The sequence below is a fragment of the Durio zibethinus genome, chromosome 23 (genome assembly GCF_047325235.1).
Source record: "Durio zibethinus cultivar Kanyao isolate XHJ-2024 chromosome 23, ASM4732523v1, whole genome shotgun sequence".
In the NCBI taxonomy this organism is placed as follows: domain Eukaryota; kingdom Viridiplantae; phylum Streptophyta; class Magnoliopsida; order Malvales; family Malvaceae; genus Durio; species Durio zibethinus.
The window spans coordinates 513901-538305 of NC_143184.1; the positions used below are offsets into that span (position 1 = coordinate 513901).

The following is a 24405-nucleotide window of genomic DNA, read 5'->3' on the forward strand; positions in this document are numbered from 1 at the left end:
TTTCACCTTGCATAGTTGCGTTGCAGTAATATACACAATCTTAAACAAGAATCCAAAAAAAAAAAAAAAATCGATTGTTTCCACGTGTCATTTTGACAAAAATACGGATGAAATCAACGGATATTATTAACAACCACAAGACACAACCTACACTTCTCTAACTTTTAGCTAATTGCATGCATCATCCACCAAACATATGTAAATACATGAGTGTGAAAACGCCTTTTAGAAGCAACTTGGAACACCACAAAAACGAGCTAACAAGTAGGGCACTTTCCTTAATCGTTTAAGCCTCCTCCAGGGCCCAGGCTTTGCTTGCAAATTACGGCCGCAAATGGAGGAATTGTCCAAAACCGTGTTCGATAAAAAAATAAACATGATAAGTACGTTTGACTACACCAAATCTGTCACCTGGTTTTGAAATTTCAGTGGGTCTACACCACACTCTGCTGACTTTTCTTCTCCCGTATAAAACCCAAATTTGATCACCACATCTGACCAAAACCCAAAAACACCTGTATCAACAAAATTTTTCTGTGTTAGGTTGTCAATGGTACTCTTGGAAGAAAGACTTGCCAAATTATACTACAAGCTGGAGAATCACCACCACCACCACCAATTAGAAGCAGATGTTTTGTCAGCTTCTCTACAGGCTTTTGGATCTGTTGTTTCGAATTGCCTGAATCAGTTGTTGTTGAATTCGAAACCCGGATCAGAAATTTTGTCTTTTTCATGGATTCAACAATGTTTTGAGCTCCTACCGCTTATCAACGGGGCATTTGCAAAGCTAGTTGTGGATATAGAATACCCCATGAGCAGCTGGGATGTTGCTTCTCTTGACGAGTATCTCAACTACGGCTTGCATTTGCTGGAGCTTCTCAATTCTGTTAGTTCCTCTCTCTCTCATCTGGCCCACGCTCGGCTTTCGTTTGCACATGCTCTGAACCTTCTGGAGAATTCACCTTCTTTGGCAATTAAACATCTCAAAGCAATTCGACCGCAAAGTTCAAGCAAGGACTTTAAAGGACAGGAAAACATGGAAGATGGTGACGACAAGTTCTCCTCCTGCAAGGAAAGGGTAGTCAATCAAGCTTTGATGGAAATAAAGAATGTTGGATTTTGGGTATGTGGCGTTGCTTTGGCTAGCTTGTCTGGAGATGCTAAACCATACTTGGAGATCAAACGAGTGATTGACAGGTTCAATAGTGCTTTGTTGATTGATGTAGATTCATGTATTTCTGACGTTATAGTGGAGAAAGATGAGCTATTGAAAGACATTAAGGACCTTAACAATGCAGCAGCTTCCTTAGCTTTGGCCATAGTCTCTGGGAAAAGCAGTGATGCAGCCAAAGATTTGGAGAGAAGATTGGGTGTTTTCGAGAAGCAACTGGAAGCTTTGGAAAAGCAGGTGGATAATCTGTTCTCGGAAGTTTTGGCAGGCAGAAATGAACTGCTTCTCGTCGTTCGACAACGCAAGCAATAGCATCAATTCCACAATTTCTTATGTAAATAGTAAAAACACACACGCACACACACAAACTTCTAAATTTTTTTCTTAGATTATTGCAACATTTGTAAGACATATTTTATGATAACTGTAAGTATTATATCTTCAAATTATTAATGGAAATAGAATTGTATCACATCATTATATCAGTTTCAACTTGCTATATTCAAATTTTAACAAGAATATTGTTATATTTTCAATAGTAACTTGCAGAATGATATCAACATGTCTTGCTCAAGCAGTCGACTTTTTTCATGTTAGAACAGATGATAGAATCTAGGTTTCTCGGTTTTGGACCAGCGAATAAATTGATGTCATGCAATGAATACTTTCAGCCTGCAATAAACCAGGAGTTTTTTGAAAACCCATGAACTATCAAGCAGCAACTTTTACTTGCTAAAGTTGCAGGTTACCAAGGAAAATTAAGAATTCTGAAAAAAGCAGAAGGAAAAAGGATGCCAAAAACAAATTTTCTGTCAGCCACCAAATGAAACATGAAGTGCAACCTCACTAATTCAATTAGTATAGAAAGTTGCAATGGAAAGCAAAATAGGACCATTGTGATACAAAAAGAAAAACAAATAAAGGAAAGCCTATTTTTTGGAATACCCTCACCCTTTTTTCCAATAACTCTACAACTAAACTATATTCATCACCTGAAAACTTAGTCTTCCTCCTGAAAAGAAACATCTATACCTTCACTGTGTTGACTTCTTCGATTTGGAAAACTGTTGCTTTAATAAACTACCAAACTATACTCAACTGTACCATGTCTCAGTTCTGTCATCCCCATTAAAGGCAAATCGAACACCATGAGGGGAAGAATCACATCAGCCCCAATTGGCTCTCCGAGTCATTGGAATTGGTTTCTCTTTCAGGTTTCTTTCTCTTGTGATGATTACTTGGCAACCTGATAATTATAGATAGTATATGAGACCTGACAAAATAGTAAAAGATTGACTACGATAGCAAGATAAGGGCAACAACTTCATTTTGGCCGGCGAGGCCAATCTAAAAACACTAAGCCAACAACAAGAACTGAGATATACTATTATCCAGAGATGTAGAATTCATTGAAGAATTGACTTCATTGTTATAGCATTTCTTATGCTGGTTGCAGGCCTGAATCTCCCTTTCCATCAACTAACCAAAATATAAGAAAATACATACCCCAAATACAAGGCAGTGTCTGAATCTCCCTTTTCAACAGTGCAATTACAGGTCACATCTGTACTGGGAATGCTATGGCTCATAAGAGAATTCTTCCTTTCAACAGGATAGCATTCCAGATAGGATTGGACTGGGCGATCAGTTAACGGAAAGAAACCTCGTAGCTCCTCAACCTGTATTGGTAGAGAAAAATAAAAATAGCTTATGCTTAACCCAAAACAGAAAGAATGATATTCAGTTTCATCAAGAAAAATATAACTTGCCTGTCTGCGTAAAGTTTCATTCTCGAGCATAGCCCGCTGCTCCTGAGAACAGGAATTATAATGAATTAATTACCTCTAATGGTTTTTTTTTTTTTTCTTTTAGATCATGTTTACAGATAATAATCCACTTCATTGACATAGTTACACAACAGAAGATGATTGTACAACTTTTCAAGATTCTCAAGGTGTGATATTTCACATATTAAATGACTTTACACGAACTTGCTATTTCTCACCATTTTCATAATACTATCCTTATTATTCTCACTTTAGAGTTACTTCAAGTGTTTATAACCAAAGTGTTGCAATTTCTCCGAGACCTCACCTCTACCATGCAAGTGTAACCAAGCATAATTCCCGTGTGTCTCGTTATCAAGATCCCTATTTTATTTTCAATATGATCTTATTATTGGAGACCACTGTAACATCCCTCCTCATAGTTCAAGAATAGGATTTTTAGACAAAATAAAGAACGCAGAGCAGGATCCAATATACCTGTAATCTTGATTGCTCTAGTTGTTCCATGAGCAATTGTTCCTGAAATGGCATGAATCCTTTTAAGGCCTCTTAGGTTAACAAATTTTCACTAGAAACAAGAACTAATTAACCTAATAGATCTGATGAACTTGGGCAAAATGTCATATAACCTTCTTCTCCTTTACAGATAACAACCCTTCATTAAGCTGCTGCTCCAGAAGCTGAAGCTCTTTCATGCTCATGCTAATCAAGTTCTTACCCAACAGCTGTCTATAAAAACTGAACAATAATTAGTTTTAGGAACAGCATTATCTCTGTATCGGATAAAATTGAAATGCTTAAATCATAACAGACAATTAAGATGACATACGACTGTTTCATTTGTAGCTTTGCAATTTCATCCTTCAGATTATCTGCCTCCTTAGAGTCTTGCTTCTGAAACAAGTGTATACTTGAAATCAATCAAATTTATACTTTCAACAAACATACAACCATTGTAAGGAAAAATAAATGAAACACAAGTATTTGGAAAAGAAAATTTTGTCAAGGAATAATACATTTTACCAACAAGTAAACTGTTGTTTCGACTAGAAGTAACCACATGCCATGCACACCAAACTCTAAATTAGTTTCCAACTATCATCTTGAGATACAGCATAAAGCCAACATGCAGATGAAGAAATTGAAATATGTTGTTTCAAGACCAGAGGAAAACCAGATTTGCATACGTAACCATAAATTGCAGATTACCTCTACTTTATTTTCCACTTGAGCAATCTCTGAAGAACCTTGAGAACACTTGTTGTATCTAGAAATTGTTTTCTTCATGCTGCACAAATGAACAAATGAATAAGAAAGTACGAGTTTTTACTGTGACTCTCTCTCTCATACACATTCCAATAATTCTGGTTTCCTCTATCACATACGCACATACATTCCAACATTTCTGGTTTCCTCCCTAATAAAATTTTCTTCCAACAAATCTTTGCATTCTATATTTGTTTTCTGGCATCCCCTCGCTTCATTCCCTTTTGTTTACAACTCGTTAGCTACAATCATTTCCATTTTGTACGATCTAGAGTTGTATCTACTTAAACTCCCATTACATAAATATAGACTATGAACCTAATTAATAAACACGCTGAAACAAACTATCCTTGAGAAAGCAGAGCACCTCTTATATCCCATAGTAGGACAGCCTCACTATCTCACTAATCTATGACCACTGGGGGTAACATATGTAGACACTGACGTAGATTAACATGTCGCTCTTGGAAAAACTTCAGAGGCTAACCAAAGACAGTACCATCCAAACAATAAAATCGATCATTTTGCCATGAATTGATGCCAAGTTTCTATTGAAAATTTAAATGAGAAACTCAGTTGGGACATTAAAGGAATGTAGCTTTTTACCTTGATGTAGGTATAAAGGCAAACAAACATTGATAATTTGAAAACAATTGTATCCTAGAAAACCTAAACAAAATCTTATAATAATAATAATGTAATATGTATCAGCAGGAATGAAAAAAAAGGGCCCAAAAATGAAAATTTCAAATTTACATGCCAAAAACACATGCAACAATTAATAAATAAAAAGGTCACAGACAAGTCCAAAGACTTATTTATTTGTCAAACATTTACTGTTACTAAAAATTTTCTACTGAATTCATTGTAAATGACCAAAATTAGCCTTTTTTTCTTAAGATGATAATAATAAAAGTAGTCCTCAATTCTCAAATGTAATTTGAAATAGGGGAAGAACAACGGGGTGAAGTTCATAACAAAATGACAGAGAAGACCAGAAATTCAAAACTATCAGCAGATAAAATCCAAACAAAACATGCAAGAATGCAAACCCTGGTAAACACCATTTTGATCATCAAGAATAAAGAAAAATGTCATAAACAATAAATATTACCCTTAGCCTTTGTGATTAAAAGCAAAGAGAAAAAGAGTCAAACTCCTCACACAAAAAAGGCCAATAAATTTCAAGGAAGATAAATAGTAAATTCTTAGATATAATCAACAAAGAAAAAAATGCCCATGCAATGATAAAAATTCAAAAAATTATATATTTTTTTAAATATAAAGTTGTGCATTACATACCCAGAGCTGGAAAACTCAAAGAGCTTGCCAGTATTGGAGAAAATGATGACAGCAACCTCAGCATCACAGAGAATGGAAAGTTCCCTAGCCTTCTTGAGCAAACCAGCACGCCTCTTGGAGAATGTGACTTGCCTGCTATTAGCATTCTCAATTCTCTTTATCTCTATTTTCCCCCTACCCATTTTTTCTTATCTGCTCTTCTCGAAACCCAGAAAAACAGCAAGAATATGGTCCTTTTAATTCAATGTTTAGAACAAAAGACCAACAACTTTTTCCATTGGTTTTAAATTTTGCTTTGTTTATTAAGAGGATTGGAAGAGCTTAATTGGGAAAAGACTTGGAAAAAGAAAGGATTGCTAAAATTAGAGATTGGGAAGATAAAAAGGCAGGCGTTTTTGAGAGTGGAAACGGCAAGTTTGCATGGCCTCTGCATTCTATTTCGAGTGTGCTTGCATGATTGATTCCTTTGCCACATTTGGAGAGCGTAGGTGATGATGGGGCCTATCTCTGGGCCCCACCTTTTGTTTTTATCCTTAATCTGGTGGGTCCCACTTGGGGAGTTTTATTCTTTTTTTTTTGCATGTATATGTTTTATTACTTTCAGTGGTATTTATGGGCTCCACCTGCCACCTGGGATGGTTTTGGTGACTACTACGGTCAGTTTCATTGTAATGAGATCCTATTACGTATCAACCGTTGAGAAATCCTCCTCCAATTTTTATTAAATCCTTAATAATTTGAGTCCATTGCCCCATTTTAAAAATCTTCACTTGCTTTTTCTTATGTCCCTAAGTGACCTTCATCCATCCAATGGTTCCTGTCAAATCTAACAGTATAATAAGATCCTCAATATGGTGATCAAATTGAGATAAATTTTTATTTATCTCGAATTTAATTTAATTTTATATTTGTTAAATTTGATCTTGATTAGATTCAAATTTTTTTTAAAATTTTTTTTATATTTGAATTCGATAGTGTATAAATCGTATCTGATTTAAAATTAATAAAATATTATTTTTTAAATATAAAATATTATTTTTTAAAATATAAATATTTAAATATATAATTATATAAATAAAAAATTAATTTAAAAAAATTATTTTTATATAATATTGGATCGGGTTGAATTTGCCTAAAATTCGAATTCGATCCGATTTTTTTTTAACATTACTTGATTCAAAACCCGATTTAAAAAAAAAAATTAATCTTATGAGTTCGGATCAAATCAAAATCCGTCGAAGATGGATTGAGTTGCCTATCCTAATATAAAGGATCTCATTATAATGAAACTCATCGCAGAGGTCAACCCCACGATTTGAAAATTTTTTCCTATTCCCTTCTATGGCATGGCATGCTAGATTTAGTACTTTTTAATAGCTACATTTGGTAAGGGAATTGCTAAGTTTAGAGACGGGGATTTGCCCTAAATGCTCCTTTAGATTTCAAAATCTTTTCCCATACTTAGTAATTTTAGCTAGATATGGGCGGCTGGTAAAACTTGTACCAAATTTGGAGATCGGTCACTACTTGCATTTTTTAACTTTGGCAAGAAAGAGAAAGTGGCAAAGTTCCATTGCCAAATTTACACTACCATTCCAAAATTAGAAGAAGAAACTTTAACGGCTATTTCCCTATTTTGCATCTCCGTTCAATAAATGATAGGAACATATATCAAACATTTTAATAGCTTTATGTTGAACAGCTTGCGGATCAAATATGAATAGAGTTTTAGCTTGGTCAGCCATTTATCTCTTCGTTGATTCTGTCTTTGCTTTTTGTTGGCTGTTCAAGATGATTTAAGAAGCGATCAATCCTTTTGTAAAACAAGAATTTAAAGACAGACAACGAACCACACCCATAATTATAAGAAAGATGTATGATTACGAGTGTTAAGATCAGTGCAGATAAAGGAAACGAAACGTGCCAACGATACTTTAAATCACTAGCATTCTTCCATCAGGGTTATCTTTTCCTTGGCTTCTTATTTTTTAGTGTTCAACAGCTGACCTAACATGTCAAACAACAAAAATAGAATTCTTTTTTTGTTACACACGAGAATGATCTGTCCTAATTCGTGGAAGTGCCGATAATTATACAAAATGCAATTTTGAAGCTTGTACAGCAGAGTAAAATGCTATCTCAGCACTTCAAAGTTACTTATTCACACTATAAAATGTCAGCTGTTAATGGATGGGTGGATATCCTACTTAGCTCTGTGTCATCCATCTTTTTGCATACATATATAAAGTGAGAATCCGGATCTTCCAAAACAAAGTCGGCCGGAATTAAGCACCTTTCAGTGATAGGAACAGGCTCCAAGTATGACCTTGTTGATGAACTACCTCCAGGCCTCTTAAAATCTGGTCTGGCTGCAAAGGAATGAAGACATGCGTTTAAAAAAATAAAAACAGTTTAAAAACTAGCTAACAAGTGTGTGCACAAAGAAGAACATGGGCAAGTAAAGGTGCAGCATCTATAAACTTTTGAAAGTTAGTTCTCCGACAGCAGTTAAATAAATGGTGATACAAGATAAAATAGTTTAACAAAGTAATTTGCTTTAGAATGGCCATATGATCATCAAATTCCAGAACCGGTACAACTTTAATCTCCTGCATATATATATATATATATATATATATATATATATATATATATCAGACAAGGAGCACCTGCAACCAATTGGGAATGTGCTCAGTGACCTGTTCTATTTAGCACATCAAACCCCAACTAGTCCTGTCTCAGTAGTTCAGATCGAAAACAGGATTTAATCAGGTCAAACCATCAACCCAAAAACCATAAATGCAGAAGATAATATAGATGCTTCTCCTTTACAACAATCCTCTCCTTGCATCTATTCACTTCTTAGCTGCCACCATGCCTTGAATCTGCCTGATGGATAGTTCCATTGAGTTTGCACCCAAATGCATGCCCAAGGTTAGGACAGCATTGGTTTCTAGAAAGAACATCTTAACACAGATTTGGATAATAAAATGTGCCCTAAAAATAAAACGCCTTTTGTGTGTTAATCTTATTTACATAACTTCTAGGGAGGATCTCTAACTTAAGAGTATCTAAAAGTTAAGAGACAACAGATACCATTCATGGGAAGTGTAATGAGGAGAAATGCTAGTATGTTTCTTCACCGTCAAGTCACTAAACAAGTATTGTCCTCAGATCTGTACTTCCTCCAGATCATGGAAAGTGGAGAATCAAATTCTAACCCAAAGAGGGGGCTGAGATGAAGTAAAGAGAATGCAAAATAGACTTTGGGGATGTTAACATGCTCTTGTGGCTCTCTTAGTGAATAAATAGAAAATTAGAATGAGAGTTCATGGTATATATTCAATGAAAGCAGAAAGCAGATCCCAATCAGGTAAAATCACATAAGATTAACAGTAAGCAAAGAAGAAACCTAATTAGCATTTGTAACTCAGTACAACTAAAAGAGGTGCGAAATTTAAATTCAAAAACATTTACTAAACAAAACAAAATAACAATCTGAAAACATGTATAACTTTTCACAACTAAATGATGAGAAAGAAAAATGCTTAAACAGATAAAGGAGCGGAAATAGAACTTACGTAGGTTGTACAACACAATAGTCCAATTATAAGCTGGCCGGCTCAAATGAGGCATCCTCACTGATGGATCACCATAGGTTATCTGGTAAAGGCAATTTTAAGAACACATCACTCATTTTGAAGCTTCAGATTAAAAGAGGGAACATTGCAAAAACAGAGTTTTCAGATTTGGCAAAATGGTTACCAACATATAGATCCCTCCAGGTTTGAGAAGCCTACCAATAAGAAAACAAAAAGCATCAGCTACCAATTTTAAAATTGAATGCATGCACAATTGGGGTAACTCCTATTGACAAGACTATGTCTCTAGTGACTGTAATCAAGTAACAGGTTCAAGAAATTTTCTATTATAATAAACTACTATTACGAAATAAGGGATATATGTTATAAATGCAATTAAGTTTACAACCTGCTCACTTCACCCAGCATCCGAGAAGCACTTATTGGAGCATCCGTGCCACACTAAGAATCATAAAAAAGAAGAAATCTTTAGGTTTTATGAAATGAACAGAAGAAACAACGAAAGCATTTGAATATGGATCATACCATCAAAGAATCAAGAGTTCCTTAATCGAATTTCAGCAGCTCATGAGTACAGATTCAGCAACAAGAAAAAAAAAAGTATCATCAACATTTGAAGCAGGAAGTCAGCAACTTTTGAAAAAGTATTTGAAACAAGGATAGTGCCATACCTTTATCAATGATACCGTCAAAAGATTCATCCCCAAAAAAACTCATATCCCTAACATCCATTTGCATGTCTATTTAGATTAATCAAGGAAACCACAGAAAACAGTTATAGCTACTTGAAGGACAGAAAAGGAAATGGAACAAGCAAGAATCATAAAAACAAAAATAAAGGTAGGGAAACTTTCCCAGAAAAGAAAAATTGAAGATTCTGTCATAGTTAAAAGGATACATTTCAGCTGAGGAATATACTCGTATTTCCTTCTCATCATGTCAATAGCCACTGAGGAAATGTCAATGTTCATAATGTCTTCATATCCATCCTTGACCATGTCCTCCGACATAACTACAGAGAAAAAGCATTTTCTAAAATGTAAATCCCTTAACAGATAGAATGAAGAAAACAAAGGACAACCCCATTCTCTACTAATATTGACCATTATCAGGTAGCAAACAGAGACACCAAGGGCAAAGGAAGACAAAACTTCCAGATGAGAACTATGAACGTTCATGTTGGAAGACAATTAACATTCCATGAATCTTTAACTTTCTATTTCAACTTTTCCCAGACTTAGTCAGCAAGCAAACAGGGTAAAGATACATAGAAACCCTAGATTTGAATTTACAAACCCTTTAGCCTAAAAATCACATTCATCAAATTCAATCCCTTCATCCCTTACCCTTTTCCACACTTCCTCAGCAAACAAAAGATATGCACTTTAATTAATCAGAAACACTATGCAAAACGAAATATAAATAAATGAAGAAAGAAAGAAAAAAAGTAATAGAAAGGTTTTAGAAAAAGAAATAGTGATAAAAAAAGAAGAAGCATAGAGTGGGGAGAAATTACGGGCATTTCCACAGCCGACCATGAGGACACGAGAGGAGGTAGGGACGTAGTTACGAATAAAAGGGCGAAGAGAAGAGTAACGCTGGTACCAGTCAAAGGCACCTCCAGCTTCCATAACATAACGGGCGTCCCAGTACAAGGCATCGCCATAGTTGTAGGTGTTGCAGCTTGAAACATCCCGGTACATCTTCTTCCCCTCCTTTTATATATTTTTTTCTAACCACAACTACTGTATATTTTTTCTTTTTTCTTTGGGTTCCACGACAGGGGTTTTTTTGGAAGGGGCGTTTGGTGAGGCAAACGGGATGGGAAGCGAGAAGAGGTAAGGCTTTTGGGTTGGGTGGTTCCGAGCGTGTAGGTGGACGTATTTGGGGGGATTGATGGTGGGGTCGAGGGGGCAAGGAGTGGTTTGGTTTTGCATTAAAGGAGGCTTATGTCCAAAGCATGATCTAGTTTGGTGCATAGACAAGATCAAACCATTGTTGGATAGTTGGATGTTCATTCAACTAACATCAGTTACTGTTTTTGACTTTTGACGATAAAATTCACTTTCCTTTCTGCAGTAAAATTTATTACTGGCTTATTGCACTACATATTGCAATTCGCCGTTTCTTTTTCTTTCTATTCTCAACTCTGCGTCCTTCTTAATAGGGATTTTTCTTATAAGAAGATATACTTTTTTTTTTTACCATAAACAAGATAAACATATTGAGTTAGTATTATTCTATGTGATACATTTATATCTTGTAAATCTTATTATCATACTTATAATGTGGGTTTTGAATTTTTAATTAATTTTGAATTTCTTAAATCGAAAAGCATTGCAGTAAGTTGAGATATATAATATATAATATTATGTTTGACTCTTATATTATATGTTTTTTTAATATGATATTTATATTTTAAAAATATTTAATGTAAATTTATATTATAAAATCATGTGATAATATGGTACTTGTGATTAATCCCATACAAAAATATAGATGTAGCAATCAGTCTATGAAATGATAAGATGTTAAATTTTGTGCCACATCGGTGTGTCATATCATAAAAAATTGTTTTATAGCTTGTACATGTGACATAAATATGAAGTTCAAGTGACAATGAGGTTACTGTACATGTTATTGTCACTTATCATTATGCTGGTACCTTTTTTCCCTTGAATTATTATTTTATTTTACAAACCATGACATGCAGTGCCAACATATGGAATAAATGAAAAAAAATTGAAAGAATTTATGAAGTACGTCAAGATGACAGTGGCGGATGAAAGTTGGACTAAGATCGACCAGCTCTCTATCAACGATCTAGATGGATTCATGGTTGAATTACGAAATTGTGAGAATCTTAAGCATGTTCGTGCAGGCTCAACGGGCAAGGTCAAGCTCCTCTTTGATCGCCACAATCCGCCGTTCGGTTTGCACTTTGCGGCGCCCAAAATAGCATAGCCTATGGCCTTAGCATATGGATTAACCGTACAAATCTTTAAATTGACCATAATCTCTAGTTATATACAGTAAGAATTTAGTAAAGCGGAGTCAACCAATTTTACCCAAAAAGTCAAGCAAACTTAAAAATGAAAAAAGAAAACCTCCCTTATTTGCGTTTGTCCTATTGGATTTGTGCCTTGGACTCCAAACTTGATTGCTTTGAGCCCACTTCCTTGGCCCAGCACACCATTAACCCAAGCCGAATTAGGGAAGTTAAAATATGCGCATCAGATTTCAGGTCATAAAACAAAGGGTCTTTTTAGTCTTTTAACTTAGTCAACGTAAAAACGGTGAGCCACATGTCATGTCCTGATTCGACATGCTGACAAAAGCCCAACGTCTTTCGTCACAGAAACTATCACCTGCCTCGTACGCTTCTACACTCTCACAATCCCTTTGTTAAAGTTATATTTTCGTTCCTGATTTACCCTTCCAATTTATAAAATTACGTCTCTGTCCGTTTTTTCCCCAGATACAGCTTTGAATAGAACCAAACTCAAGATCAGAACACGAAGAACGACCGCAGGAGCTAGAAACCAAAAACATCAGCACAAACAAAAAGAAGACGACATATAATGAAATTACCAAGTTTACCACTCTCCTCCGTCCAATAATCAGAAATTGCCAAAAAAAAGAAAAAAAAAAACCACTCCACACTGTTTCCGCACGGAACACTGCCCTCTTGCTCCTCGTCTATCATCTCTCTCTCTCTCTTTCTCTCCTCTTTCTGAATTCCCTGAATCAGATCAAACCCTAATTCTCCAAATTCTCATCGTTTTAGTCCAAATCAGATCTCTATTTGGGGTTCTTCCTCGTCAATTCACTTATTTGCTGATAATTGTTATCTGTATCTGTTTGTTTCTCACTGTATCGTCAAAGAAATTGATTGACATTTTTGGGGTAAGGAACCGTAAAATTTGCGTTTAATCTAATGGCGTGTATAAAAGGGGTGAATAGATCGGCGTCGGTGGCACTGGCGCCGGATGCCCCTTACATGGCTGCGGGGACGATGGCTGGGGCGGTGGATCTGTCCTTCAGCTCATCGGCGAATCTCGAGATCTTCAAGTTTGATTTCCAGAATGAGAATCGTGAGCTTCCCGTGGTAGGCGAGTGCCCCAGCTCAGAGCGATTTAACCGCCTCGCTTGGGGCAAGAATGGATCCGGTTCCGATGAGTTTTCACTCGGGCTCATTGCTGGTGGCCTTGTTGACGGCAATATCGATCTTTGGAATCCCTTAACCCTGATCCGGTATTGGATATTCTTGCAATCTATCTATAATGTACATATCGTTTGATTTGTCTAATTCACTTTAATTTTCGATTGAATTAGAAATGTGGTCAATTAAGAGTGCATTGTTGTAATCTGTAAGTTAATTGGATATGTTTTGGGTTTTAGGTATATAATGTTTGTGTGGATGGGAAAACGGTGACTGCTTTGTATCTACTTGGGATTATATTATTCTGTTATCTAATGCACATTGACACATTTTGATGTTGGCTTACTATAATTTTTTAAGTCTTACGTGAATTGGATTGCCTGGTTGTTTGGAGCGGATCAATTGGGACCTGGAGAGAATTTTGATATTTCATATGGTTAGTAAGAAATGGTTATTTAGTCTGTTGGGCTTGTTTACTTTGACTCTAGAGTTTTTAAGGTTTGATTTAGTAATAATGTGCCCATATTCGTGAGTTCTAGAATACTTATTATAACTGTATTTGATGAATGGTTGGTTGAAATTGAACTCTGGATGAAGTATTTTGAAATTTAATTTCCTTTTAAATTGTTACTCTCTTGTTTGCTTGTGCGGAGCTGGAATAAGTTGGATAAATGGATGGTAATTTGTTGTGCCTGATCTTTGCATTGCCTTCGAGTAGGCGACAGGCATGATTTTCATTTTTGTCTGATTTGGCAATGGTATTGTTTGGCTGTTAGGAATTAGGAGTGAGAGTTAATCAAAATTGGAGCTTCATAGTTTAGAGCAAAATATGATGTTTGCATGTTTCTTGTGTATCTTTCAGATGTTTGTTTAGTATTTGAATCATAAATCAGGCTGATTATATTGTGTTGGGTTAGGACTGGAAGATATATAGAAGAATGTTGTTAAAGTGCGGGAAATTTTTTTATTTCCTGGTATTGGATTGCTGGTTACATTTGGATGATGCTTTATTTTATTAGAGGCTAAGAATCCAAAAGGAAAAGATTATCTTCATCTTTTGGGAGAAATTTTTTTTATTAAAATGGTTCTTGATTGGGACCCTTTGTTAGGGAGGTGGTAACTTTTTTTATCTGTTCATTTATGGTCATTGTTGTCTAGATGATTGGATTTGATTACTTTCATATTTCTCTTTTGAGGAGTTTTTGGCTAATTATTACTAGTATTCTTGTGTTCTTTAACAATCTCATCATGTTTTGGGATATTTATTTTGTTATTAACATTGTTTTATTCATTGTTTGAAACAAAGAAAGAGAAGAAGAAAAGGGTGAAGAAAATTTAAGTGATCTACACCATAGATATCTTATTATATATGATTAAAGTAGTAGTAATTTTGGTTGCTTCATTTCCCCAGCTCTGAGGCAAATGAACAAGCTCTTGTTGGACACCTTTCAAGGCACAGAGGGCCTGTGAGTTTCCTTTTTCTGTGATTAATGCTCAATTGCTTTGACATACATGATATTTGTCGTCAAGAAATTGAAGACTGCCTGGTATTTACATCTTTCCTTTCCCCATATTTTAGGTTCGTGGTCTTGAGTTCAATGCCATTGCTCCAAACTTATTAGCATCTGGGGCAGATGATGGTGAAATCTGCATCTGGGATTTGGCAGCACCTGCACAACCCTCTCATTTTCCACCTCTTAGGGTACGTGCCAATCATCCATTACTTGTTGAATTGTAAACCTCATGCGTCTATTATGCCATTGATAATAATCTCATAAGTTCTATTATGCTGTTGGTGTTCTACTAAATGCCTTCTTGTGTGTGTTGCCATATCTTTACTGTAGTAAGCATGCTTTTCAATATATATTAGTGGTTCAGCTAGAAATCAGCCCACAAGAACACCACTTTCCCCTGCCCCACCCCACCCTACCCCCCCCCCCCCCCCAAAAAAAAAAAGAATAAAAAATCTACCGAGGCATCTGACATAGTTTTTGTGTCATCATGCAGGGTAGTGGTTCTGCCACTCAAGGTGAAATCTCATTTCTGTCTTGGAATAGCAAGGTTCAACATATATTGGCATCAACTTCATATAATGGAACAACTGGTGAGTAAATGAATGGACGCCAGACTATTTGTCTTGTCATTTACGTTTAGCGGGGAAGATAATTCGTATTTTTTAATTTTTTATTTTCCAGTTGTTTGGGACTTGAAGAAGCAAAAACCTGTGATAAGGTAAATTTCATGTTATCTACCAAGTGAAAATTTTCTGTGTCTGCAGGTTATTGTGACCTGGCACATCTTTTGACCCAATCTGTTTTTTTTTTTTTTTACTTTTTAATTGACAGTTTTGCTGATTCCGTAAGAAGACGGTGCTCTGTTTTGCAGTGGCATCCTGATGTTGCCACTCAACTTGTTGTTGCATCTGATGAAGATGGTTCACCCGCACTTAGGGTAATGATCTTGTCGATGATTTTGCTTCTGTTGAGGATTACCATTTGTTAGGAATTTGTTAATTTCTGGTATTTTTGCAAACAGCTTTGGGATATGCGGAATATAATGTCACCAGTGAAGGAGCTTGTAGGGCACACAAAAGGTAACCATGCTTGACAAGTTGATGCATCGTTTTAAACTTGCTGATAGTTTTTCCTTCTTTGCTTTTGGGTGTTTGTTTCCGTACTTGATATGACAATTATATGCTATTAAGTATTTGCTATTTCACTTTGCTCACTCTCTCTAAAATTGAAAAGCAGTAGCCTGAAAAATTTAATAAGAACGACAACAACGATGGAAAGGCTAAATTATTATTTAACTCTTTTCAGTTTTAACCTGATACTACACCATATAATATGAGATGTATTTAGTTAGCTTCTTAAAGTCAGAGTGAGAATTAGATTATTAAGATTGAATAGATGCCCTTCAGTCAGAAGGGGTCCATGATAAATTTAGGACTTTGTCTCTTTCCTGCTATGGGTCATTTGCTGTTTAATTTTTCTGATAGTTATCCATCTCCCTGTTCAGTTTGTGCATTATTTTTCTAGGTCTTTTGTTGTTGTAAGTTAAAAAGGAGTTTTGTTATTTTAAGTTCTTATATTTGACTGCATTTATTGTTGCAGGTGTAATTGCAATGGCATGGTGTCCCTCTGACGGCTCTTATTTACTCACATGTGCCAAAGATAATCGGACTATTTGTTGGGATATGGTTACTGGAGAGGTGGGGAATGAGTTAACTATTGATCTGCTTCAGGCATTCCTTCTGGAGATCTGTCTGTTCCTTTTATCAAACAAGTATTTTCTGAATTGTGATTTTCCTTTATGTTATTTTTCTGGAATAGATTGTCTGTGAACTGCCTGCTGGTACCAACTGGAACTTCGATGTGCACTGGTATCCGAAGATACCTGGCGTAATATCAGCATCTTCCTTTGATGGCAAAATTGGCATTTACAACATTGAGGTGTGACCTTGTCCAAGTTATCTTTCCTATCATAATTACATTTTTGTTAAAAAAAAAAAATCTTAGTTGTTGGACATACGTATGACTGATCAATTGCAATTAGCCAATAATTATCATACATTTGTTTAGGGGTGGGATTTTTATGTAACTTGTTGTGACAAGCACTGCTTTTGTAGTTTAATCTGGCAAACGTTTGAAGCTTATTGTTCTTGCTGGTTTGTCAAAGAAAAAGATACTTGTCTGATTACCTGCAATTTTTGCCTCTCAGAACTTTTTTCCTCCCTGGACCCTAGATTTAGTACTTCTTTTAGGTAATTTTTTTACCTTGTTCTGCAGGGTTGCAGCCGTTATGGTGTAGGGGAGGGTGATTTTGGTGCAGGTAATTCATCAAACATAATTATATTTATATGTGTGACTGCAGCAGTTAGTTTGGCAGCCTTCAATTTGCTTCTGGTAGAACTATCCATGTTCTCCATGTATTAGCTTGCACATATATATATATATATCATAATTTGACCGTGGTACTATTAAGCTTTGTTGGTCTAGGAGAAACATATTGATGACTGCCAATATAATTTGGGGAAGATATGCAGACTATGGGCCAAGGCTGCTTAAATAGTCTTTAATCTTTATCTCTGTTAAACTCTAACTTATTGTTTCTAAGATTATATATATTTTCATTGGTAATTTAGTTGTAACTAGTTCTAATGTCTTTTTATGCAGTGACTTTGAGAGCTCCAAAATGGTATAAACGTCCTGTTGGGGCATCTTTTGGATTTGGTGGAAAAGTTGTATTTTTTCACCCTTGTGTGTCTGGTTTAGGTGCTTCTGCATCATCAGAGGTAAATATTCTTAGGCAGCAAGGTCTGTTTCATTCTATTTTATTTGATTTCCACTGATATTCTTCTTTTTGGGATCTTATGGTCCTGTACGCTATTTTCAGGTTTTTGTGCATAATTTAGTTACTGAAGAAAGTCTGGTCTGCCGTTCATCTGAATTTGAATCTGCGATACAGAATGGGGAGAGGTCTTCACTAAGGGTTTTATGTGAAAAGAAATCTCAAGAGTCTGAGTATGTCATCTGAATTAAGAAATTGTAGTTATTTTCTTTCTTGTCTTCTGTCGAATAATTTTATCTACTTCCACCAATTAATACTTTTGATGATTCATTTGGAATTCTGTACAGATCTCAGGATGATCGAGAAACTTGGGGCTTCTTAAAGGTGATGTTTGAAGATGATGGGACAGCTAGGACAAAGTTGCTCATGCATCTTGGTTTTAGTGTATCTGCAGAAGAAAAGGATACTGTACAAGATGACCTCTCCCAGAGTGTAAATGATATTACACGCGAGGATAAAGTGGCAGAAAAAGTGGGCTGTGAGGGTGAGAAAGAAGCTACCCTCTTTGCAGCTGATAATGGGGAAGATTTCTTCAACAATCTTCCGAGTCCCAAAGCTGATACACCCGTTTCAACTTCCGAAAATAATTTTGCTATTGGGAGCACAGTTCCTAGTGCAGATCTAATACCTCAAGAATCAGATGGACTGGAGGAAAGTGTGGATCCATCATTTGATGATGCTGTTCAACGTGCATTGGTGGTGGGTGACTATAAGGGAGCAGTTGTGCAGTGCATTGCTGCGAATAAAATGGCTGATGCTTTAGTTATTGCTCATGTTGGTGGTGCTTCCTTATGGGAGAGCACACGTGATCAGTATCTTAAGATGAGCTGTTCCCCTTACCTGAAGGTGAATTAAATTTTTATATTTGCTTAGCACTGAAGGATTTAATCATATATCTTTATAAAATAGGAATCGAGATATCAATTCTTTACATGGGTTATATTTCTCATCGGCTACAATATTATTAATTATTTTTTTGAGGAAAATTATATGTTAACTGTGCTGTTTGTCTGTAGGTTGTCTCTGCAATGGTGAACAATGATCTCATGAGCCTTGTCAACACCAGGCCTTTGAAATTCTGGAAAGAAACACTAGCACTCCTCTGTACGGTAAGTTTCTATTTTGGAAGTAGATATGTTGTGGTGTAGCAACAAATTATATAACTGTACTTGTTGCTATTATGATGGACTTATTTATCATATTTGATGAGCAGTTTGCCCAGAGAGAGGAATGGACTGTACTCTGTGATACGCTTGCTTCAAAACTAATGGCTGCGGGTAATACTCTGGCTGCAACTCTCTGTTATATATGTGCTGGAAATATTGATAAAACAGTAGAGATTTGGTCAAGGTGCCTGACAACTGAACATGATGGGAAATCTTATGTTGATCTTCTCCAGGTAAGTTAGCAATTTATAGAAACAACACATTTCAAACTTAAGTTGTCTAATCAGAAATCTGATAATAGAGGTTTATTCTCTAGGATTTGATGGAAAAGACCATTGTCCTTGCTTTGGCAACTGGGCAGAAGAGATTTAGTGCATCCCTATGCAAGCTTGTTGAGAAATATGCTGAAATTTTGGCTAGTCAAGGGCTTCTAACAACAGCAATGGAGTACTTGAAACTCTTGGGGTCTGATGAGCTGTCACCTGAACTTGTGATCTTAAAAGATCGTATTGTGCTTTCTACAGAACCTGGTATGTGCTTTAGGAGATGGTCAATGGTTACTGCTATTGTGCTGTTACATATGGGTTTTGTGATCTACCATTGCTAATTTATATTTATGCAAATAATTCACATGCAAAAAAGGTCATGCTGGTGACTGAAAGAACACCAGTTGAACTTGGTAGAAAACTTTGTTGAGCTCATGTAATTTGGAGTGCTTGTGATGCTTTAGATTAAACTAAGAACTGTTAGCTACTTTTTCTGGTGTCTAATTCTTTCAATTTATCTTACAGGTGTTTTTGTGACATACCTGTAATAGCAATATTTATGTATGCAAGAAATTAGCTTACTGATGCCTGAGCTAAGTTTTGTGGCATGCAATATATGCTTGTTGAGGATATCTGTTTTTTATTCTTGCAGAGAAAGAAACTAAATCTGCTGTTCCTGAGAACTCTCATCCAACAAGTGAGCCTGTCTTTGAGCCTTCACAACATTTATATCCGGTGCTTTATCTTGCACTTTTCTTTTATGTGATGTGTCTCTCATTGAATGCTCCTTGATAAGCTGTCGTGATGTTTTTTTGGTTTTTTGTTACTTTCCCTCATTGCTTAGAATTCAGCTGCATCACTAATTCAGCCAAGTGTTCCTACTAGTGCTTATGATGAAAATTATCAGCATTCTTTTTCTCCGTATGGAGGATATGCACCTCCTGCCTCATATCACACTCAACCGCTGCCTGCCAACATTTTTGTTCCAACCCAAGCTCCTCATGTTTCCCAGGTATGCTGTATTGGGTTTCTTTTTGTGCATATCACTCTATTTGATTGTAGGCCCTAAGCTATGGCTAAGTTGTAATTATAGTTTTCTTCCGGTTTTACTTTTAATCTAGCATGCTATCTCAACACCTAGAGACAATTTGATTCAATGGATATTTTCATTCGGTCGCTCTCTATGAATCATACCATCCAATTGGATGTATCCTCAGGAAAAGAGAATGCTTGTTTAGAGATTTTTGAAGTGAAAGATTGGATTTACTTAGGACAGCATGCCAAGTTAAAACTAGCATAGGATTGGTATGTGTTTGGAAGGTTTTTTTTTTTTTTTTTTTTTGGGGGGGGGGGGGGTGGGGTGTTAGTTTGCAATTGATCTTCATTCACCTGATAGTTTTTCAACCTACAAACCGTACAATTGCTACTATATAAAATTGGTTGTGGCTAGTTTATCCTGCCTCCAAGACCCCCTAGGGCAGGAGAAAACTGGACAAACTGAAAATCTGAACTAAACCAGCTTCATCTTTTTGCTTGGATTAACCTTGGTTTGAACAAACGACCTGAGCATCTGTACATACAAAATTTAGTAAGAAGATTAGATATTGGGTAGACAAGGTTCTGTGTTGTCCAAAATGAGAACTTTATCTTTGGCTTCCTAGTTTTCCTTGCTTTTTATTTTATTATATGCATGATGCTCTTTGCTTTTATTTGTCAGCTTGATGCTTGACTAAATAGTTTCTTTTGTTTTTCCAGACAAGTTTTGCTCCTCCACCTGGCACCACTCAGCCTGCTGTTAGACCCTTTGTTCCTTCAAATCCTCCTGTTCTAAGAAATGCAGATCAATATCAGCAGCCAACTACCTTGGGTTCTCAGTTATATCCTGTCTGTATTCCTACATTTAATTTTATGGTCGATGCCATAGTTATTCTTCTGAGACTGGTATACTGATTATTTTTGCATGCCTTTCAGGGTGGTGCCAATCCTACTTATCCTGTACCCCCTGGGGCTGGTTCACTTGCACCTGTCCCATCACAAATGGGATCAGTTCCTGGCCCCAAAATGCCCCAAGTTTTAGCTCCCACCCCATCACCTAGGGGATTTATGCCAGTAACTAACACATCTGTTGTTCAAAGACCTGGGATGGGCACAATGCAACCACCCAGCCCTACACAGTTGGCATCAATACAACCAGCTGCAGCACCTGCTGCTCCTCCACCAACTGTGCAGACTGTTGATACTTCAAATGTACATGGTAATTGCTAATTTCTTGGTTGCTAATGTTAATGTTATACGTATATATTGGATTATGGAGATACTCTAGTCGTATGGTATGTCCACCTCACTGTCTGGGATTATTCCAGAATGATGGTTTACAATCCAAAAAATTAAGTAATGTTTATCTTTAAATAATTACCCTTTATGAAATACAATAATTTGTCACAAAAATGATAACTGGGAAAATGTTTTACTATTCTTTACAATAGTTATTCGTCATTTTGAATTTGCATAATCCACATAAAATAAGATTGAAGGTATAATCTGTGGCTTCTGAACTTCCCAAATAAAGATGAATAAAATGTGTGGTTGTTTCAACAGTAATCTCTGTTCATTAATGTCAGCAAACTAATAGATGAAGAAATATATGCTGATATGTAATACTTTTGGTAATGACTTTACCTTGTTTGCTTTTCAGCCCACCAGAAACCTGTAATCACAACCTTAACTAGACTTTTCAATGAGACATCTCAAGCACTGGGAGGTTCACATGCAAACCCAGTTAAGAAGCGTGAAATAGAAGACAATTCAAGGAAAATAGGCGCCTTATTTGCCAAACTCAACAGTGGAGACATTTCAAAAAATGCTTCTGATAAGCTTATTCAGCTCTGCCAGGCTTTAGATAATAATGATTTTGGTACAGCCCTACAAATCCAGGTATGGTGGGGAAAGAATGTTGTTTATGTTGATTTCCACATGATTGTTGGCAACTAAAAGTGCTTCAATTTTTTTTTACCTCTTCCCTGAAACAGGTTCTTCTAACTACTAGTGAGTGGGATGAGTGCAACTTTTGGCTTGCCACTCTCAAGCGGATGATTAAGACAAGGCAGAATGTAAGATAAGTTATAAGAAGGTATAAAATCTCCAAGGATCTAATCCACAGTCTACTTATTTTTCCCTTTTGTGGTAACACACTTGGGGCACAGATAAATCCTTTTTTATAGTAGTACACAAGAATGGAATATCTTGATTGCTGCTGCAGGATTTTGGTTGTTTTGGTCCATTACATGCTTCCTGCTAAATATTGACTAGCATTTTACATTAATACTCTTTTTGAAAGCAGTTAGTGAAAATAGTTTTCAGGACTTTATGTTGATTGTTTCTCATTAGACATTTTGTAGTACTGAGAAGTAGAGGTGGCTTATTTAGTTCAATTTTCACTTTTTTCTTTCTCTTTTTTGGGTGCTGAAAACTCTGTTAGTGAGTGAATTGGATTGACATACTGTTGTTGCATTGTTTGGTTTCCGCGTGGCCATTAGTTGTACAACAACCCATCTGCTTTTTTTATCATTAATATGAAAGGAGAGTTTTAATAGGATGCTTACAATTTCATCGACTGTTTTGAACTTTGAAGCGTTTCCTTCCCGTCACCTTTCTTTGAGCTGTATTTTAGAATATTTTCGAATATCTTTTTGGGACATCTCTCTTGAGGGTTGCGGTTTGGGTTTGAAATTCATGGGATAGTAAGTAAATAGTAATGGATTGTAAATAAATCCATTTATGAAGAGAGCATCATCACTAATGTGATTTTTTTGGTTGGTTTGAAAATTTTAATCGATCTGGGAGAAGGCCAATTTGTTTAAGCGTTAGTGGATCCTGCTATGGACCTCTAACGGTCCAACTTTGATCCCGGGCCTGGCTCTTGAACTGAATATCCGTCAGACTGGATGCCTCTATTTTTTTTTTTTTAACTATTTTATCATTTACTTCCATGCTCAAAAAAAAAAAAAAAAAAAAAGGATTGCTATGAAGTATGAATTAAAAATAAATAGGAAAAAAAATTAGAAATATAGTAGAATTTTATCCAAAATAAATAAACGGACACTCGTTTTTACATAGTAGTTTCAGGTAAAGCAAAACTTCAAGTAGTTTTTTCTTTATCTATAAGCCATATATATAACATTGAAATACTGCTATCTTCCAGTGGTAGATTTTGTATTGCAATGTAGATTTTCCTTTTGCGTTTCACGACAAATACTTCTATCTTCTATTTATATTTATAATCTCATTTAACCTGCTATATATACACACGCGTTTGGCCAAAAAAGAAACCTGCTATATTCTAACTTAGAAGGCGGGCTAGTGTTTCAAAACAGTTAAATATAGGAAACAACCACCAGACCCGCGCCCTTCAAACAATAAAAATCAAATTAAATGGTTAGTCCATCTGATATGAAAAGCAGAAATGTAAGTCTTAAAAATTAAAGCATCCAATTCGTCAATAGACATTTTCCACAAATTGGTATACTCATTAACCATACAATTCTGTTTGGTTGTTTACCTCTACGTATTCCTTACAACTGATTGAATAAAAGAAAACAATTTTATAGACTTCATAGTTAGATCGAGAATCAAAACAATCCAGTTTAGTTTCCTCTATTAATTTCTTTTTCTTTTTCTTTTTAGTGACCCAATAAAACCAAAGAAAATTCCATAGTTGACCAAACAATTAGGGAGGTGGGCAAGGCAGGGCACATTCACCGAGTCATTCAAAGGAAGGATACATACAATACATGAGATCTAATAAAAAGCCTTTGAAAAGGAGGAGAAGCATATGAAACAGCAAGGACCTGAGCTGTCAAGCCTTTGATATTTTAAAAGGAACATAGATTTTCTTGCTTCCTGCTAACTACTAAAGACACATTCCCTTACTCTCAGAGCCACATCATTTGAAACTTTGAAACAATTGTTGGGTTGGGTTTGTTCATCTTCTTCTCCTTGTCTTAATAATGGATTTTAATTTGTAAATACTAAAGAAGGGGTTTGGTCCCCTTCGATAACACTAACAGAATGGACTCAACTTGGTGTCTGTGCAGTCCTTTTCTTGGACAGCAAAACTTTTCCTAATGCGCCAATCCAGCCACTGAACCAATCGTATCATTCATTCTAAAGTTACATGGAGTTCGAAGGAAAAAACAGTGTTTTTGCATGCCTTAGAAGTGAATATTTTCTTCAAGTTTTCATTGTCCTTGTCTTGTTGATATGAGCTATGCGCATATTCTAGAATCTCAAATGACTCTTCCGAACCGCTCCTTAATCATATCATTTTATTTGGC

General features: G+C 35.9%; 4 protein-coding genes across 6 annotated transcripts; 2 read left to right on the top strand and 2 right to left on the bottom strand.

Moving 5' to 3' along the window:
* Positions 1-418: 418 nt before the first annotated feature.
* Positions 419-1656, top strand: LOC111313654 (UPF0496 protein 4-like). Its single transcript, XM_022914322.2, has one exon. The coding sequence runs from the start codon at positions 551-553 to the stop codon at positions 1481-1483; it is 933 nt and encodes a 310-aa protein (XP_022770057.2). The 5' UTR covers positions 419-550; the 3' UTR covers positions 1484-1656.
* A 339-nt stretch (positions 1657-1995) lies between these two features.
* LOC111313703 (agamous-like MADS-box protein AGL15) lies at positions 1996-5968 on the bottom strand. 3 transcript variants are annotated; one of them, XM_022914388.2, is made up of 8 exons: positions 5527-5968; positions 4168-4246; positions 3788-3852; positions 3588-3687; positions 3436-3477; positions 2941-2982; positions 2678-2850; positions 1996-2417 (listed from the first exon to the last, which is right to left on the bottom strand). In XM_022914388.2, exons 1-8 carry the CDS (start codon positions 5706-5708, stop codon positions 2333-2335), a joined length of 768 nt encoding a protein of 255 aa, XP_022770123.1. In that variant the 5' UTR covers positions 5709-5968; the 3' UTR covers positions 1996-2332. The 3 variants fall into 3 exon arrangements, with proteins under 3 accessions (XP_022770123.1, XP_022770122.1, XP_089609149.1); XM_022914387.2 differs by having other exon boundaries at positions 3588-3696; positions 5527-5918; XM_089753023.1 differs by having other exon boundaries at positions 2678-2982; positions 5527-5931.
* A 1488-nt stretch (positions 5969-7456) lies between these two features.
* Positions 7457-11090, bottom strand: LOC111313704 (S-adenosyl-L-methionine-dependent methyltransferases superfamily protein). The gene is made up of 8 exons (XM_022914390.2): positions 10645-11090; positions 10027-10140; positions 9800-9868; positions 9654-9673; positions 9517-9569; positions 9292-9322; positions 9108-9189; positions 7457-7895 (listed from the first exon to the last, which is right to left on the bottom strand). Exons 1-8 carry the CDS (start codon positions 10829-10831, stop codon positions 7693-7695), a joined length of 759 nt encoding a protein of 252 aa, XP_022770125.2. The 5' UTR covers positions 10832-11090; the 3' UTR covers positions 7457-7692.
* Positions 11091-12782: 1692 nt separating this feature from the next.
* LOC111313707 (protein transport protein SEC31 homolog B-like) lies at positions 12783-22681 on the top strand. The gene is made up of 22 exons (XM_022914392.2): positions 12783-13382; positions 14702-14756; positions 14870-14992; positions 15298-15394; positions 15486-15522; positions 15636-15741; positions 15826-15883; positions 16404-16501; positions 16623-16742; positions 17079-17121; positions 17466-17584; positions 17686-17813; positions 17928-18486; positions 18657-18749; positions 18854-19039; positions 19123-19336; positions 19725-19807; positions 19917-20084; positions 20828-20956; positions 21044-21326; positions 21768-22006; positions 22102-22681. The coding sequence occupies exons 1-22, from the start codon at positions 13066-13068 to the stop codon at positions 22189-22191; spliced, it is 3345 nt and encodes a 1114-aa protein (XP_022770127.2). The 5' UTR covers positions 12783-13065; the 3' UTR covers positions 22192-22681.
* The last annotated feature ends 1724 nt before the right edge of the window (positions 22682-24405 follow it).

Coding starts and splice junctions, on each gene's coding strand:
- LOC111313703 (XM_089753023.1), bottom strand. CDS start 5,708: ATGGGTAGGGGGAAAATAGAGATAAAGAGAATTGAGAATGCTAATAGC. Junction 3,688..3,787: donor AAGCTACAAATGAAACAGTC/GTATGTCATCTT, acceptor CAGTTTTTATAG/ACAGCTGTTGGGTAAGAACT. Junction 2,418..2,677: donor GACACTGCCTTGTATTTGGG/GTATGTATTTTC, acceptor TATAATTATCAG/GTTGCCAAGTAATCATCACA.
- LOC111313654 (XM_022914322.2), top strand. CDS start 551: ATGGTACTCTTGGAAGAAAGACTTGCCAAATTATACTACAAGCTGGAG.
- LOC111313707 (XM_022914392.2), top strand. CDS start 13,066: ATGGCGTGTATAAAAGGGGTGAATAGATCGGCGTCGGTGGCACTGGCG. Junction 17,122..17,465: donor GGAGGGTGATTTTGGTGCAG/GTAATTCATCAA, acceptor CTTTTTATGCAG/TGACTTTGAGAGCTCCAAAA. Junction 18,487..18,656: donor GCTGTTCCCCTTACCTGAAG/GTGAATTAAATT, acceptor GTTTGTCTGTAG/GTTGTCTCTGCAATGGTGAA.
- LOC111313704 (XM_022914390.2), bottom strand. CDS start 10,831: ATGTACCGGGATGTTTCAAGCTGCAACACCTACAACTATGGCGATGCC. Junction 9,674..9,799: donor TGACGGTATCATTGATAAAG/GTATGGCACTAT, acceptor AATTCGATTAAG/GAACTCTTGATTCTTTGATG. Junction 9,570..9,653: donor GAACTCTTGATTCTTTGATG/GTATGATCCATA, acceptor TATGATTCTTAG/TGTGGCACGGATGCTCCAAT.